The sequence below is a fragment of the Panthera onca genome, chromosome B3 (assembly GCF_046562875.1).
Source record: "Panthera onca isolate mPanOnc1 chromosome B3, mPanOnc1 haplotype 2, whole genome shotgun sequence".
Lineage (NCBI taxonomy): Eukaryota > Metazoa > Chordata > Mammalia > Carnivora > Felidae > Panthera > Panthera onca.
Window position 1 is genome coordinate 140747245 of NC_138344.1, and position 18743 is coordinate 140765987.

Here is an 18743-nt window from a genome sequence, read left to right on the forward strand (position 1 = left end):
TCGCCTGCTGAGGAGCCCCGCAGGTGAGAACTTCCCCATCGAGCATGCCAGGACGGAGGCTGCACCAAAATACCACTGTTCCTGGGACGCTCGTCGCCACGTCCCGGGAGCTCTGTCACCCAGCCGGCCACGGCAGGATGTCCCTTCTGAGTGCGTGCGGCACACCGCTCACGGAGGTTTCCACCGGACCCCACGGTGCCCAGGACGGCACCCAGTGCCCCAACCCCCATCCTGCAATGAAGAACAGACATCCAGATCCCCTCCCCAACTCCTCCCCACCTCTGCTCCGGCCAAGGGAGAGGCACTCGTTTCTAAGTTGCAGATAATGTCACCCACCATTCATCCAAATGTGTCACTAACATCCCATTAGACTGTAATTATTTTTTAATTAAAACTAAGAAAACTGGCATGCCTGTGCCGACTTTATGCATCTGTTATGGGTTAAAATAGCTTTTAAAAAATGTTTCGGAGACCGCAGTCTATTGTGGCCGCGGCCTCTGCCAAAGAAAACGCAAGCTTGCTTATTTTCTCCATGGGGCGCAACAGCGCCTGTGTGTGCCGGAACAGAATCGGCTGGCCGTGAAAAGAATTCTAAATAAAACACAAACATGGAATTTGGCAACGCCACAGAAGCAAGCTTAAGACTAATTCCAGCATGCGGACGGCTCTCACATAGTAAGTCTGGCTCCAGCATAAATGAAACCAGGCACTGTAAAATACCAAGCAAGTTGGAGTTTCAACTTAAAGGGACAGAACGCCGGTTCCAGGTATAAAAGCTTATTAAGCCGGCTCGCGCTGGCTCCATAAATCCATAGGTTATTAGCTGTTTGCTTTCAGCCAATCCCTCCTTAAAGAGATGCATATTAAGAGAGAGAGAAGGAGAGAGAACAACAAATGAAAACCATCACTTTGCACTTGACTTTTAGTGCAGCGGTTCTGGAAATACTGTGCTCATTATCTCGATTAGAGGAGAAAGACTTTCTGAAAACTCAAATGCACACAGACCCTAAAGTGGGGGAGGGGGGGAGGGGGGATGACAGGGGGACGGGCCAAGGGACGCAAGGTAAGAATGCCCATGCCGTGGGTAGGACGGGATGAAAACGGCCTCCCCGGAAACCAGAGATGTCGGGAGGCGGGACTCGGCCACAAGGGGAAAAGCCACGTGGATGCTGGAATATTTCCACCCAGGGAAATGGCGATGGTGATGACTGTGATAGTAATAATTATAGTTATAATGACAGTAAAAATGTTAGGTAATACCTGCCGCCATTCGCCACCTTTATACACCAGCCGCTGCTGAAGGTGGTAGAAGGTAACCGGGAGAGGTTTTCAAGTCTAATAGTGCAGTTAAGGGTTCTGAAGTCAGGCTGCCTCAGTTTCCACATCTGTAAAACGGGAGCGGCAGTGCCTTCCTTGCAGAGGCCGGGTGAGGGGTGCTGAGGGTGAAGCCCACGCTAAATGGCTAGCCGGCTGCTACCCGTCCCACCAAGCTGCCACCACCTCGTTTCACAGACCAGGAAACCGATGTCCTAAAGGCTAGGTCCCTCGCCAAGGTCAAAGAGCCGGTACATGTCAGAGCCGGGATTTCAAACTCGCCATCTGGATCCAAAGCCCGTGGTCCTCACGCACGCCCTCCTGGGTGGGTCACACCAGCATGGCCACGTCTTCTGGCACTGTGAACAGTGGGTCCTGTCTGAGGCTGGGGCAGGCTCGGGGATGCGGCCTCCCCTGGAAGGGAGTGAGAAGACAAACTCACCCCCAGAGAGATTCGCCCTCAAAGCCTCTCACAGCAGGCCTCGGTACTGAAACACGATCGCACTCCGCGATCCAGGGAGAATTACAAAGTTCAGGAAGGAAAATAATCCAAGTGCTTCCATCATAAACACCCTGCATTGGGCGAGGAGGGGAGGTGACCCTTGCTGTGCCGATAAGTGCCCTGCGCCACCACACACATGCATGCACACACACACCGTACCTGCTCGTCTACACTCACGTGTACGCGTGAAAACACATATGCGTGTGTATATGCGCGTACCCACACACGCGCTCACACGTGCACACGTATGAACACGTGCATGCATACACACACGTTCACATACCCGCCAACGTACGTGCACACACCCACACGCTCACATATACACACACACTACACACGTAGACGCACAGGCACACACACAGAGACACTCACACATAAACACACAAGCACACGGGGCCTTTTATTTCGGGGTCTGTGCCAGGCCCAAGGACACTGGCAGAGGCAATGGGAAAAACCAGGGAGAAAATTACATGAGGCAATGTTTGGCTCCAAATAAAAAAGCCATGGAATGTTTTCCCTCAAGTCTTGGGTATTTTCTTGCAGGCCCACTCAGACCCGGATCAAGCAAGGACGTCAGATCAGGTCAGCCTTGCCCACAAGGAACCCCTGACCACCCCGACCCCCGTGGCGAGCCAGCTGCAATCCTTCTGATGCTAACAGCCCCTGGCCCGGTGGGGCTGGGACGGGACATCCCAGGCAACCGGCACCCACGGAGGCCACAGTCCATCTGCTCGTGGACCATCTCCCCATCAAACACATGCTCAGCAAACCGGGGCCGGGACTCGGTCCTGACCCTCTGACTCCCCCCGCCACACACACACCCCACCCCCGCCCCTGCTCTGCAAGCCTCTGCAGCCTGGCTGGGTGACATCACACTCCAGTGGGCTCCAAGCTGCTCTTCCTGAAAAGATGCACGTCTTAGAAGATGCAGACTAAAAATACTCCTGGCTTCTCAGAGCCAGTTTACAAAAATAATTATATTTTCTTAAAAAAAAAATAGATTATAGGCAAGTATGTGTCCAGCTATTTTTAGTTCCTATTCAGCTCTGCTAATTTTTTCTCATAATAATCACTGCAGACTTTTTTTTAAAGCCACCCCCCCCCCCCTTGTTAATAATTGTGTTCTGATCTGGCACAGGGACAGGACTCGGAGTGGGGGGAGGGGTACACAACCTTCTATAAAACATGGAAGTCTGAGTTTTGCCCAAAGGTGGCGGCATCTGAAAATCACCAAATTCCTGGGGGCAAGGTGGCTATCTCACTGAAGACCAGCTCCAGGCTCAACCCAGTACATCTCTGTCGCATATGCCTGAATCGGTCCCGAAACTTGGTTGTTCACAAGGGACACCAAAATGGGGTTTCTGCCCTGAAGGGGCTTCCAATCCAGCAAGGGGTATGTTGTGGGTTGAAGAGTGCCCCCCTCCCCCAACAAGATGTCCATAACCAAATCCCTGGAATCTGTGATCGTGATCTCACTGGGAAGAAGGATCATTGCAGGTGTAATTAAGTTCCAGATTTGAGATAAGATCGCCCTGGATTATCCGGGTGAGCTCTAAGTGTAATGACAACTGTTCTTTTAGTTTTAATTGTCCAGGAGAGGAGAAGACAGGCCCCAAGGATGAGGCCATGACCACAGCAGCAGAGCTACAGGATGTGGTCACAGCCAAGGAACGCCGGGAGCCACAGAAGCTGGAGGAGACCAGGAACTGATCCTCTCCTGGAGCCTCCAGAGGGAGCAAAGACCTTCCAACACCTTGAGTTTGGACTTGTGGCCAGCAAAACTGCGAGGTGACAAATTTCTGTTGTTGGAAGCCACCTTGCCTGTGGTCATTAGCTACTAGGAACTAATACAGGGCAACAGAAACCACAGCCTTACATAATAATCCTCACTGAGCCCCAGAATCACTTCCCCCAGCCCCCTTGCACAAAGGACCCGAGGCCACCCCATCACAGAGGCAGACCCAGGAAGACGTCCTACAGTGCAACTCAGGGGGCCGCCCCTCCCATTCCTCCCAGCCCCGCGGGGGAAGCAAGGCTGGCATGATGATACCCAAGAGATGGGGACCCAGAGAGGCTCGCAGAGAGGCAGGGCGGGACCCAGGACACCAACAGGCTCTCCCTTGCTCCCAGGTGTCCCCACTCTAAAGTGTGCGGCTCTTCCTGCTACACCGAACCCAAACCAACACCCTGAGGACACAGCAGAAAGGAAAGTGAAAACTGTCCACTTGCAGAATTTTCTTCCCCAAACTCTCAAGCTAGCAAAATGTTTAGCTGACTGCTAAAAATCAGCAGCCTGGGAGACAGGCCGTCCCTGGGAAGAAGCACTTAGAAGAAAAATAAGAGACCCTCACCCCAGGGTGAGAGACCCTCAAAGGAAACATCCTGGGGGACGTGGCCCGGCACGACGGCCACAGGCGCCACGTCTGAGCCCAGCAAGAGCTGGCCGCATCCCAGACCCTCCCGTTTTACCAGGTAACTCGGGCCAGTTGTTGTCCACACCCGAGTCTCGGGGGCGGGGGGGCACAGTATCAGGTGAAGAAGTGTAGAAACCAGGACTCTGGAGCACTGCTGAGGCGGAACGTGAAATACCAGCTCCTCAGTAAGTAAAACTGAGCACAGAATGACCACGTGGTCCAGCGATTCCTCTTCCCCGTGCACGGAAGCACCCTTCGCGACAGCCAGAAACAAGCATCCCTCGCAGGATGAATGAACAAACACAACGCGGCGTAGCCACACGAGGCACTATCATTCGTCCGGCAATTCTGGGGCGCCTGGGTGGCTCAGTCGGTTAAGCGTCCAACTCTTTTTTTTTTTTTTTTTAACGTTTATTTATTTTTGAGACAGAGGGAGACAGAGCATGAACAGGGGAGGGGCAGAGAGAGAGGGAGACACAGAGTCTGAAACAGGCTCCAGGCTCTGAGCGGTCAGCACAGAGCCTGACGCGGGGCTCGAACCCACGGACCGTGAGATCATGACCTGAGTCCAAGTCGGACGCCCAACCGACCGAGCCACCCAGGCGCCCCATAAGCGTCCAACTCTTGATGTGGGTTCGGGTCATGATCTCACGGTTCGTGAGCGCGAGCCCCGTGTCGGACTCTGCACTGATGGTACGGAGCCTGCTTGGGACTCTCCCTCTCTCTCTCTCTCTCTCTCTCTCTGCCCCTCCCCTGCTCGCTCACACGTGCTTGCTCTCTCTCAAAGTAAATATCTTTTTTTTTTTTTTAAGGAAGGCAATTCTGACCTGTGCTACAACATGCACGAACCCTGAGAACATCCAGCTGAGTGAAATACACCAGTCATAGAAGGAGAAACATTGTCTGATTCCTCTTCCATGGGATACTCACAAACGTCAAACTCGTAGAGACAGAAAGTAGAATGTGGGACGGGAGAAGTGGGGGACTTAGCTTTCAATGGGGACGGAGTTTAGTTTGGGAGAACAGACGTTCTGGAGCTGGGCGGGGGCGGGGGTGTAGCACTGGAACGCAGAACAATGTGAATATACTTCATGTCGCAGAACCATACACTTAAAAAACGGCTAAAAGGATAACTTGTGTACGCTTTACCACAGATTACAAAAAAAAAAAAAAAAGATCCAGCAGAAATATCTTCACACCCTTGTGAGAAAGCATCGGCAGAGATGACACTTACAGAGCCCGTGGCACACGGTGGGCCCACAAGCAGTGGCTCCTTTTGCTATCAGATCGAGACTAAAATGAGGGGCACCTGGGTGGCTCAGTCGGTTGAGTGTCCGACGCTTGATTTCAGCTCAGGTCATGATCTCAGGGTTCATGAGTTCGAGCCCCACGTCGGGCTCTGCGCTGATGGTGCGGAACCCGCTTGGGGACCTCTCTCTGTCCCTTCCCAGCTCAAGATCGCGCGCTCGCTCTCTCTCTCTCTCCCTCTCTCTCAAAATAAATAAACTTTCTAAAAGAAGACTAAAATGAGGCACTTGTTAACAAAGCACACGCCAAGCCCAGAAAGGGTGCATCAGGAGGCACGGGCTAAATACAGCTCTCAGGGCCGACGTGTGCATCCGGGGCCCCTCCCATCAGCCATTCCCCACCTCCTATTAACAAAGGCATGGATTAAAAATGTCTGGATTTACGAAAAGATTCCAAATGTCCCTGTCTCTGCAGGTAGTGACTCCATTTCTGCGTTAACCTCTTCCAAGAAGTCCCAAGTCCTCTGACCCCTTCGGCTGAAGTCTTCGGCCTGAAGTACAGGCGTTCTTATTATCCAGGGCTCCGGCCAGCCCTCCAGCACTCCAGGATAATTTCATTAGCTCACGCCTCTCCCTCTGGGGCTCCCACTCACACCTGCCAGGTAGCAGGCCAGCAGGAGGGTGGTCTGGGAGCCAGGGAGCAAGGACAGGAGCAGGCTGTGTCCCCTAGACCCAAGGAGACCTGGGTTCAAATCCCACATCCACTGCCGACCAGCTGTGCAATTTCGGGCACATTCTACCACCTCCCTGGCCTGTCTCCTCACCTGCAAACTACAGAATAGGCTGTAGGGAAAGAAGGTGCTGGGAAGCTTGAAATGTCTAGGAAGGCCCTGCGGAGGGCCTGACACGCAGTGAGGGCCCAGAAATGGTAACCCGACCATAACCGGGTGGCCCCACTGCCAAATGTAAGAAAGACCCTGCCAGGGCTGACGTTCCCACGCCCACTGACCACACACCACTGTTACACGCCCAGCCCCAAGAAGGGGCCTGAAGAGGTGAGCAGGTGGCACTTCTCCTCAGGTGTGATGGCAGGCTGTGTGCGAAATCCCACCCCGAGGGACCCCTGCCCGCCAAGGGTTTCTCCCCACAGATTTTTGGATTAAACCGGCCAGCCTTGATTATGTTTGGATAAACTATATTTCACGGCTTACCCTATTTGGGTTTGATTGTGAAATATGTACAGCACACAGCCCCTCCACCTTGCCTGGCCCTCGGGTTTAAAAAGTCAAGCACAGTTTGCTCCCCTCCACCAAGAAAAAAAAAAAAAAAAAAAAGACAACACCTCGAGCTTTAAGGACGACACAAGTCTGTTTCTCTCCGGTGAAGAAAAACTGCTTCTAGGGGACTGTGTACCAAAAATGAGGCAGTAACTAACAGCATTCTGTGTCTCCTCTTTCCTCTCACAGACACGAACACGACCCCTCCAGGGCCCGGCCGTCTACCAGCATCTCCGGGGCACCTACAGGACCACGGCCACCCGGGCACTGGAAACCCAGAGATGCGGAGTCACACAGACCCGATAGAGGCTTCAATGAGGCCACCTGCCGTCTCCCAGACCCCCAGCCAGACCCCAGAAACCCAATTTGAGGGCGAGGACATAAGAAAAAATTTTACCCATGCCCCAGGCTTCAACCTTCCCTCTGGTGGCCTGAGGGTTGGTTACTCTGTGTCCCTAGCAGTCACTCACAGCTCAGACCTCTCGGGGGCAGCCAGAGCTGGAGGGGGCTCTCTGGGTCAGCAGGACCCCTCCCAGCTGACACCCACATCCACATTTGTCACTGGGCACCCGCTGGAAGAAGCTGCCTGGCCTCCAGCCTCACCTTCCCCATCAGGAAAATCCCAGGTCTGCAGGGACCTCCCTGCTCCTGTAAGCCTGGTCCTTTCAATTTTCTCCAGCAGAGAAAGGGTATCCCAGAGCACGCGGTTCACGTTCATTGTGCACCCCGACCACCGTGGCAAGACCCCCAACTGCGCTCATTCCCGGACCCCCACACCCTGCCCCCGATCAGGCAGCAGCAAGGCCGGCGAATGAAGGGAGACCTTGGGGACGCTCCCAGGCCCATGTCCAAACGTGGTCTGCTCTCCCACCTCGAGCTGCATTCCCGCTGCCCCTGTTTGAGCCACTGTGCACCCCAACGGGAAACAGGAGGGGAGAGCTACAAGCTGGGGGCCCCACGGTCCTCATGAGCAAAAGGAGAGGGGGGCTGCCTCTTCTTAGGGGCGTTAGGAGGATGGGGTGGCCTGAGCAAAGTTTGCCAAGTGACCGGTGGGAAACACTGGCAAGTCACAGGAGCAGGGCCAACGGTAATCTCCCAGGCAGCAAGCACACTTGCAAAGAAATGGCAGCCACGTGGGCATCGGGCACGGGGCACCCGAGGGTTCTCGACAGCCCGGCGGCCTCCTTCTTGTCCCTCCCCTCTCCCCTTGCCTCCGCTTCTGCACACGCTGGTGCTCAGCCGTGGCCACCCCATCGCAGTGGCCACGCGGCGGAGCCTCCGGATGATGAGCAGGTACTTCCAGTGGCTCCATTTCACAGGGAAGGAAACTGAGACCCAGCCCAGGGTCACATATTCCCACCCAGGCACCTTGAGAACAAGGACGGAGCACGGTCCCACAGGGCCCACGGCTCTCCGCACAGTACGCGTCCGCAGTGACATTTCGTTTCAAGCACGAATCGGCACCACAGAGCCCCGAGAAGGGGTGCAGAAGCCAGGAATCAGAGCACAACCACAGAACGTCTCAAGCCTAGGGCACACGGAGGCGTGTCCCAACCGCAGATGGCAACACTGAGGGCCCAAGAAGCTGAACGTTCAGGGCTCCTCGGAGCAAAAACTCTGCCACCGAGTCACATCGTCCGTTTCACGTGGCTTCAGCTAGACGGTGACCCCCTCCCCGGTTTGCAGTCTGAACACTCAAGGAGGTAACAGGGCCTAGCGGGCAGAGCATCAAGGACCCAGAGCTCGTGTCACACGCAGCCTGTGCCCCGGTGACCCACCCAGATGAGGAAGGCATTCGACGGGGTGATCTCTTGCGACCCCTGGTCCTAGGTCAGCAGCCAGGAAGTCAAGCCTCAGGTCCGCTGAGGCGAACCCACGTCTGGACTACTCCACTCCACGTGGAGGGCCCCAGCCTCCTCGGCCACGTGCTCTGAGATGTCTGATGTCGGTGGCCAGCGCTGGCTCCTCACATCCACTGACTGCTTTAAGGCGCTGCATCCAGTGCCGCATTAAAAATTAATTACACATGCTATTTTATTGCCAGTGCATAATGTAATGAGCACCAGCTGTGCTAAACAGCCAAACTCCTTTTTAAGACAGCTATAAAAAAAAAAAAAAGAAGAAAGAAAGAAAAGAAAAAGAAAGGAAGAAAGAAAGAAAGAGAAAGAAAGAAAGAAAGAAAGAAAGAAAGAAAGAAAGAAAGAAAGAAAGAAAGAAACTGCACTTCCAAATGCCTCTCCTGTCAGAGCAGGGAAACAGCAACATCTTGTACGGATTTGAACAGAATTCTTTGATTTAGCTCTGCCTTCAGAACGTCCGAAGGGCCGGCTCAGAGTGAAATGGGATCTGGCGTGGCTGCAGTGGTCTCCTCTCCGGGACGCTGCTGGGACCCCTTTTATCCGAGGACAGTCATGCCGGTAGGTGCCCCTGCCTCAGTCCCGCCCCCCTCCCCCACTAGGCAGCACTGAGCTCTGTCTGGTCCCTGGAGACCCAGCGCCTTTGGATCCCGTAGGTGTCGGAGCAGACGCGACTTCCCGGGTAGAGGGCTTTCCTGGGGTGCTCCCAGGCCCTGCTGCCCTCTGCCCCCTCCCTCCATCCCCGGGGCTTTGCAGCTCTCCGTGGCTTCTCCTGGTACCTCCCCCAGTCACGAAAGGAGGCATCTGGGCTCTAGAGACAGGCGGTCCAGGGCAGCCTCTGCAGCGGTGTGATCCCGAGAGGCAGGAGGACACCACAACAGAACGCGGAACAGGCAAGAATCACTCATGGGTTGTAAATGCTGGCCCACCGGCCCCCTCGGCAAGGTAGACATCGCAAGGCGTACAGATGACTCTTTAAATTTTTAATGACTCCCCTGCGAGCCCTTTTTCTGCAGCGAGCCAGCCCCCATTGACACCGGGACCCGGTCAGCCCAGGCAGACTCACAGCAAATGCAACTTCGCGAAGGAAATCGCAAGAGCACGTCGCGAACCTTCCCCAGACGGAGTGCTTCTGTCCACACGCATTCCCCCAACGCTCACTTCTCTTCTTCACCCCCATACTCACCCCTCCCTCCAGAGTCTCCAGGGAGGCCCTCATGCCCTACTGGGGCGCCCCTGCACCCCCTGCACCAGGAGAGAGGCGGCGAGCCGGTGGGGGCCTGGCTGGTGCTGCCACCCCGGTCGGCATCACCCTCTGGCTTCCCACTGATCCTCCGGTGTTAATCAAACCCAGTCCAGAATGAAACTGCAGCGTGCTTCTTGTTCTGGTATAAAAAGTGCAAAGCACAGACCATATCATTAACATAAAACTTCCAGAAATAAGGCCACTTTCCAGACAGACTGTATTAATTGCATCAAGCTTCCACAGCTAGGGTGGTCTAGTCCACAGTGTCCCATTGGATGGCTCTGGTTATAAAAACCGACACAAATGAACACTGGGATATAATTGAAGGAGGACACGATACCGTCTACTGTTAAACCCTACTATTTACTTACAGGTATTTTTGTATCTTTATTGTCCCTTTAACCCATGCCAAGAAACCCCAGATTAGTTAAATAACACAGCAAGCACAATTTCAGTAGAAAAGTAAATTGAATTTAACTTTACAAGATTGCCCTGTGATTTCAGCATCTACTAATGGCTGCAACTGACTCCTTCCATTAAATCCAAACACTTCCACTCCCGTGAGACCTTGAACTTCACCAGGCGCGTGTATCAATCACTGTGGCTGATGACCGTTTGTGGCTTTTAAATACGCAATGACGTTCCTCGGTTCCCTGTCCACCTCACGATGCTGGTACATGATCTGAGCCAGCCAAGAGGCTGAAGGCCTCTAAGAGTGGAAACTGGAGGTCCAGCTTGAAGGAAAACTCCACACGGCGCGGGACACGTAACGACGTGGTGTTGTAAAACCCGTTCTGCTCGAGCATGAATCAGAACTTCCACAGGGCTTACTCAGCGTGAGGCACTGGGCTCGGCACCTGGCATATATGACCTCATCCGATCCTGAAAACAATCTTGCAAGGCATGTACATGTACTATCATTACCCCCATTTTATAGGTGAGGAAACTGAGGAGCGAGGAGGGAAATGACTTGCCCAAGGTCACAAAGCCATAAAGGGCAGCAGCCTTCACGCAGGCAGTGGGTACGTTCTAACGACTGCCTGCCACTCTTAGAAACCTCAGAAAGGGGAAAGGTTCAGGGGAGCCAAAGCCCAGAGGTTTTCAAACCGTTCTCTGAACACCCCACCCCTGCCCTGGGAACCTTAACCAAGTCACGTGCCCAGTCATCCACAGCAGCCTGTAACTGAAACTGCAATGATCAGTATCGTCTGTTTTAGAAGTCAAACGTGGAGTCTCATTTTTAAACGTCATGTCAATAGATGATATGATGCCTAGGTAAGTGTATATAGGCATATATATTTTTTTATTACAGAAGAGGAAACAGGCCCAGAGAGGGAGACTGGCTTATTCAAGGTTACCGGCCAGGTGGCGCAAAGGCCGGGACCACAGGCCGAGGACGCCACGGGCGCGCCCTGGAGTGGTTCCTACATGAAATTTCTCGGGGGAGAAACTTCAGTTTCCAGGAATGCCCAGACTCAAAGCCCCCCCCCTCCCATTATTTCAGCAGAGTCAAAAAGCAACAAAGAGCCCAAATCCCTTCTCCCCACCGTGACCATCAGGAGGTCTGGGGTTGGGGTCCTGGGAGGCGGGGCTGTCTGGGACACCAGCAGCCAGAGAGATACACAAACACACAAACCTGTGTGGCTTTCTCCCCCATAAAATCACATCCTTCTATAAATAACTCTGAACGCATTCACGGGCATGCAATTAACCTGTGTGAAACACGGTTACTCCGGGGTTTTCCGTATTAATTTGAAGAGATAGGTTCAGTGCATCCTGATCTGCAAAGAGACAAAACAAAGTGAGGACGGTGGCCCCTCTCCGTCTTTACAGAGGACTGCTTCTTCCTAACGGGTTACTGTGGATTTAATGACTGCATTCCAACTACTAATTAAATAGGCACTAAAAACACTTCAGCAAACAGCCCAGTGCCAGGGACAGAAGCCACAAAGGGACAAAAACCTTGGGAGCAGGATATTTTCAGGTATTGAAACTGATCAGAAAGGATGGGGGGAACAACCCAGAGCAGACTAACGAACGGGGACCCGACAGGGAACGAAGACGGTGCTGGAAGTCACGGCCCAGCTAGCACCAGAGGCCGAGGACAGGCCTCTGAAGAGGGTCAGGAAGGGGGGTCCCAGAGACCCCAGGAACAGAGCCCACCCTGCCTCACCCTCCTCCCTGAGCACCGACATCAATTTGGGGGCTGCTCACGGACTCTAAGCCTTCAGAGTATCAAGCTCTAAAACCCAAGAAGGCCTCTAAGCCAGCAGAGCCAGTACGAAAGATGAAGCAGGTTCTGGACGATCAGCCAGGGTCAAATCCCACCTCCGCCCTCCCATCCCCTGCAAAGCGTCCTCTCTGCGGGACCCTGATCCCGCTCTCCCCATCTCCACTCATGCAAGCTGCCAGAGGCCAGGGGTCCACCGTGCCTGACTCCTTGGCTTGCCCAGTGCCACCAACTAGGTGCCCAAGAAAGGGCTTTTCGTGTAAGAATGAATGAATGGATGTGAGCTATCAGACCTCCACATCTCCGAGCCTCATGTCTTCATCTGTAAAGTGGGGAGAGTGACGTCCTAAGGTTCCTATGAGAATTGAATCCAAGAAGGCACACGAAAGGCCCAGCGCACTGGCTACACAGCAGACCCTCCACGCACGGTCCCTAGAAGGAAGTGGGCGGTAGGGCGGCTGCGGGCAAGCGTGTGAGCGCATCCAGCGCGAACACCCCTGGATGCAAGCAGGGGCACGAGGCTCCGTGGGAAGAGGGTGACCTGGGTGGGAGGCATCCCGAAGACAGCCACTCAGCCTCCCGGGACCTCTGCTTCCCCATCTGCAAAATGGGGATGTAACAGCTCCCGCTCAGCACGGCGGCAGCTTCTAAGCAGAGCCAGAGCCAGCAGAGGGTTAAGCAAAGCCCCGGGTGCACCTCTGCCGGGGAAATCATGTTTCTGTACCACAGACCTTGACCGAGTCTAGTCATAAACACTCAGGCTGATCTTTGATAGCGCGACCCCCCGCGTGGTTGCAGGGGCTGCAGCACTAATTACAGGAAGCCACGAGAGCAGGGCAACCGCCCAGACGAAGCAGGCATCGCTCGCTCAGCAAGCAGGGATCACAGCACGGACCTACAGAGCTGGGGCGGGAGCCCCAATCCCCCAGGGGCACTAGGGTGGCCGCGAGCAGGGGGCTGGCTTCTTTGCCAGTGGTGCCGACCCCTTCCCGGACATGTTTAGTCTTTGCTTTGTGACCTCCAGGTATAAGCCCACCAGACATCGGAGCGGGAGCTGCTGAAGGCTGCAGGCCACCTGACCAGCAGGAAGGCCTAGGGACTTCTGGCCCCTGCAGCCAGGGCCACCTGGCTCCACCACGGACAGTCCCTCCAGACAGTTTCAATTAAAGCACAATCTGTCCGGTAACAATCGTTTTCCTTTCTCTACCCAAATCAAGGGAAAGCCTGTAAGACGCCTGGGGACAAAGCTGAGACCAACTGAATCTGCCCCAGCTCTGCACCCACCCTTCTCCTTTCCTGGCCCCTGCCTGGAAACCAGGCCTCAGGACCCTCACCACCACCTGTGTCTACGTCAGCATCCTGGCACCAGGCCCTGACCAGGAGAGGAGGGGGCGGGAGGCCTCGGCCTGCCATTTCCAGGGACCCTGGGCCACAGCACGAGTGCGGGTCGTGTTCGGGAAGAGAGATGGGGAGGGTGATGGAAAACAGGTCTTTCCGCTGTGCTGACCCCCCGTCTGCCCATCTGTATACTGCGCAGCCGCAAAGACCTGCAGAGAGGCGCACAGTAGGCGTGTGCACAGCCCCACCCCACAGGAACCCCACAAGGCTTCACCCCCTCCCACCGCCACAGCTGAAGGGCTCCTTCAGAGTGACTCTTCTGTCTCAGAGTTAATGGGCAACACATTCTGGCCAAGAGAAACTCAGCATTTTGGACGGCTCCAGCGATGGACACGGGCAGCCTGGGAGGGAATCTTCTCCCAGCGCTGCCTTCGGGGAGGGGGGCAGTGACTGGGGTGGGGGAGAGGGGATGGCCGTGGCGGGGGCAGAAGAAAACCTCAGATGTTAAGCGTTATCCAATTAAGGTTTAGCTAAACAGCCCAAAGAGATGAAATCTGGAAGCTGAAGGAATGCATTCTGGGAGTGAGACCCTCGCAAAGGGCGGAGGCGTCCGGGGACCTCCTAAGTGATGGGGACAGGGGCACCAGTGTGCAGTTCCGCTGACGTCCTTCACCACTTCCCCGGTGCCCCACTGGGGTGGGACCACACATCCTCCCTGGGTCCCCACCTTGCCCAGCCCACCTGGGAGAGGCAGCGGCCGGCCCTGCCCAGGGCACACCCCGCCACCCCTGGGACCCCGCCCCCCCCCCCGCCACCGCGGCCGTCTGTTACCTGACAACTGACACTGGCATCCAAAGGGAGCCTCCGTCTGACCCTCACCCTGAGTCCCGTCACCCGAGACCGGGCGTGCGCTGCAGCACGGCAGGGGGAAGCAGGGCGGCGGGGCGCCCAGGGTGCGCAGAGGTGGAGTGATCACGGATGAGTGAGGGTGGGAGGAGGCAGCTATGGGGGCCGTCGCTGGCAGCTGGGCAGGCCTGCACGGCCCTGGAGAAAAAACAATAAAAAAGACTGGTCAGTCGGGCCCTGGACCGTACAAGGGACCCGGGGTGCGGGACAGGGGCCCGGGGCAGAGGGCTGCAGGCCACCCTTCCAGAGTGGGAGGCCCCGGGGTGCCAGGCTTCCCTGCAGGGAAGGCACCTGGGCACAGGCTGGGGGAGCGGGTAAGAGGCCATGGGAAGTGGGGGGTGAGGGGTGAGGGGGTCCTACTTCCACAGCTGCCAGGTTGGGCCGTCTTGGGACCAGACTCCCATCCCTGGGTGGGCGGGGGCAAAAGAAGCTGTCAGGGCCCCTGTACCCAGGAAGACCCCCACCCGCCATGTGGGGGCTTCTAGAGTGTTCTGGATCTGTCTTCCTCTGGGGATTCGTTCCCAGAAATCTGGGCCACCCCCCCTCTGGAAGAGCTGGGAAGCGCCAAGCCACCACCGTTGGCCCTATCAGGACGGGCTGTGTGTTCAGGCCTCGAACACCTCAGTCTACCTCTGAGCACCTGGGCACCAGTTAGCCTGCGGCCTGGCGGACGGCCAGCTGGTGTCTCTCTCCAGCCCAGCGTCCTCTTTAGCAACTTGAGCAGAAAGCACACGGCACACAAGCCCCCAGGCCTTTCGAGAGGCTTTGAACGCTCCCCCCACCCCAGGAAAACCCGGGCACTGCCCACCACCCCTCTTAACACCTCCGCCCTGGCTGGGACGTCTCCGCGCAGCCCCCCCCGCCCCCCAGTCTAACAGCCACGACGCAGGGCCAGGAGCTTGGCTTGCCTCCGCCCAGCCCCACAGCTCGCAGGCTCCCCAGCAAGGCCTGCGTTTGATTTGGCCGTTTATCTTAAATGGCTAAGAGACCACCAGGGCAAAAGTCTGTGTGAAGCCCTTGCCAAAACCACAAGTGAAGAAGCCCGAATTCCCCGGGTAAATAATTGAGCAGGGAAGCATCAGGGAGACAAAAAGAAAACATCAACGAGATGAGGGGCAGCTGGGCCCCGGGCCAGCTCTGCCAAGGAGGCCACCCGAGGCCGCTCACCACCCCGCACGGATCTGCAGGGTGGAGGTCTGCCCACTTTGTGGCCCCCACAAGGGATTCCCCCATCCAGGAGAACCACGGGACCCTGCAAGCCCACTTCGAGCCAGGATCCTGTCAGTCCTCATCCTGAGTGAGCTTCCCAACACGTCCACGGGGCAGGGCTTGGGAGACCCACTGCGCAGACCAGGAAGCCGGTGACGTGACCACAGAAAACTGTAGACGCCAGCAGCCAGCCCCGCCAAACCCTGGCCGCCTGGCTCCGGGAACCAGAACTCTCTAGCTACAGCACCTGCCTCTACAAAACGTGTGCTATCCAGGGCTGGGGGCCTCAGGACCCCTGAGAAGCCCTGCAAATGTCCTGCCAAGAAGCCAAAGCCACGTGGACTCCCCTGGGCCAATGAGGACCTCGGATGAGGCTAAGATCGGGACCCGGGGCGTTGCTGAGCCCAGGACGGTCCCAGGGGGGCACGGCCAATGACCCCACACAGTTCCAGCCACACATTCCGTGCAAGCCCCCAAGTAAGGTAGACACCTAAGGCCAGCGTCACCTGCCTCCTCCCAGAAGCCTGCCCTGGCCAGTCCTTGCCTAAACCCCCACCCCAGCACTGAACACTGCACATTCGGCCCTGTCCTCGTCAGTCTGGCTTCGCCCCACGGAAGGCTCCCGACGCGGCTTTGTGCAGAGCACCTACCACAGCAGGCAGTTCACCACCAATACGTCACTCAGCAGGGAAAACTGTCCCCGTCCCAGAGGGGGTGCTGGAGCTCCGGGAAATCTGAGACTTGAACCCAGTTGCATCTCCAAAGGCCGGATATGTCCCGCCAGCCCTCGGGCTGCAGCTGGGGTGGAGTGACTGGGGTGCCCTGGGATGCTGAGAAGAAGGGCCGCGTGGAGCAGAGGAAAGCTGGAGGGTCCCTGGGCTCAGTAAGGCCACGGGAGGCTGAAAAAGAGCAAACCCAGGCCTCCAGGCTCTGGGTGAAGCAGTGACACAGCCACCACCATTTACCATGGCTAAGAAAGAGTGACAGGAGTGTCCGGGGCCTGATGACTGTCTTCCCAAGCGGTGACGGAGCAGGACCTGGGTCTCCAAGGTTGCGAGGAAGGGTCAAAGGGCAGGTCCAGCCACAAACCTCTCCTTCTGGAAGGGCCAGGCTTAGGCCAGGGCCTGTAAAGGCAAGGTCGTCCCCCAACTCAGGTAGCGGTGGGGGCCATGCTGCCCCCTGGAGGGGCTTCCAAAAGCCTCCTTAAGAATTCCAACCTCACTGAAGACCACCTGCTCTAGGGGCTGGCTCAGCGGAGGCAGGGAGAGGACAGCAAGAGCGAGTGGCTTCTAACCCTAAGCTGCCCACAGAGGACACTCCAGGTGCTCTCCGAGGACCTCCGACCTGGGGGGATCCCCCTCACCCGGAGCAACTTAAACCTGGAGCTCAGTCCAAAGGTGGATACTCCAGAAAACCTCTTCTGAAGCTAGAGCAAAAGCGGAAGGTGACCCCGAAAGCCACCCATCGTGTGATAGTCAATGTCCACAGTATGCAAATCCATAGAGACAGAATGTAGACAAGAGGTTGCCAGTGGCTGGGGGCAGGGGCACGAAGGCTGGTGGGTGGACAAGAGGTGGCCAGTGGCTGGGGTTTCCGCTGGGGGTGATGAACGGTTCTGGAATTAGTGGTGGTGATGGTCGCACAACGCCGCGAATATACTCAAAATCACCAACTGCACACCTTAGGCGAGGACTGTCTCTGGCCTCAGCAGGCCTCCCAGGCCACCTCCCAGCCCTCACCGGTCCTCGAGGAAGAAGTGTCTGCATTCAGAAGTGCAGACAGGAAATCGAGAATGCACCTGACAGAGCACTTGAGGCAACACGCTGGCAACACAGAGGAAGCCCGGAGGCTCAGAAGCAGCCTTGGAGCAGAGGGAGCAGAGGCGTGGGTCCAATCCCCTCTGCCATTTCCTGGCCACGTGACCTGGGGCGAGTCACCTTCTCGGAGCCCTGCCTCTAAAGGAAGGTCAGGGCAAGCCTGGCCGGAGCCTGGCTTCTAGCGAACACTCACTGGATAAACGGCTACTATGGTCCATTTATTTTCCACTCTGGAACTTTTCCTGCTCCCTGTGGGTCTTCCCACAGCCTGGCGGGGAATCCTGCCGGGTGCTCTCCTGGCTCTGGAAAGCACCCGCAGAGCCCTGCAAGACAGTCTTTTACAAACGATTCTAGGTGGGTTCCCCCTCTGGGATTGGAACAGCACCGAGGTATGTGGCACAGGGACACCAAGACGCCATGTCAGCTTTATTCAGGATCCAGGTGGCTTAAAAATAAAGCCCTGGCTGGCTCGATTCCTTGTCATGGAAGTTCACTTTCATTAGGGGAAAAAAAAAAAAAAAAACAACGAATACACGTATCATAGTATTTAGGACCAGTGACCCCCACCCTCACAAATGAAGAAATGGAGGCTCACAGAGGTTAGAATGTTGCTCTAGAGGCCCCAAAAGGTCCAAAAATAAGATCCCTAAAAACGTTTCTTAGGCTCCAAATCAGGATGTAAGGCAGTTTGCAAGGCATCCTTTCCGTGGGGGTCTGGAACCTGCCGCGCTCTCTCCTAGAGGGGCCCTGCAGATAGATGTTCCTGCTTGGTACTCACACATGCGCACTACCCCGCGAGCACGCCCACGCCCACCGGCATGTAGACACAAAAAAACGCGCCCGGAAAAGCCCGAGCCTGGTCGTGAGGGGAGCATGCACCTTTCCCAGTGCTGAATCCTCGGGCGCCCCTCCCACGCGGAGGGTTCCAGATTCCCGGCGAGCGCCAGGCGCTCGGGAAGACGCGGTGCAGGGGACGTGTATTTTTCTCCCTACTGGTGCTTTTCAATTGATACATTTTTTAAGCCAAGAACTCCTACTGATAGCGCAAAAATGAGTCATAGATCAAGGAGGGAGACAGACAGGGAGCGAGCGCTGGTGAGTGAGGGCCACTAGCAAGGAAACCTGACAATCCCCGCGCCCCCTCCCCCCCATGCCAAGACATTAATTCTCACAAGTCGGAGAAAATTACTATGCATGAATGCAAAAAGCATGATCAGGAGTAATTAACATGGCTTCATATGCAAATTTTATTAATGCAGAAGTACAAAGTCATTATGCAAATGAAACTTACGTCAACTCTCTTGACAAATATTCATCTCTGAGGCTCAAGTTTCTCCCTTTTTATTTATTTATTTAATTCCCCCCCCCTTTTTTTTTCCTGGGTTCT

General features: G+C 55.8%; 1 protein-coding gene across 4 annotated transcripts in view; it reads right to left on the reverse strand.

The window, feature by feature from the left end:
- Positions 1 to 18743, reverse strand: part of BCL11B (BCL11 transcription factor B) — a 95161-nt gene that overhangs the window by 39042 nt on the left and 37376 nt on the right. For 2 of the 4 annotated variants that reach the window (XM_060620722.3, XM_060620720.3), the window contains exon 3: positions 14256 to 14468. The exons of the other annotated variants lie outside the window; for them this stretch is intronic. In XM_060620722.3, coding sequence (XP_060476705.1) covers positions 14256 to 14468 — 213 coding nt within the window. The remainder of the gene's footprint in view (positions 1 to 14255; positions 14469 to 18743) is intronic. 4 annotated transcript variants of the gene reach the window in all.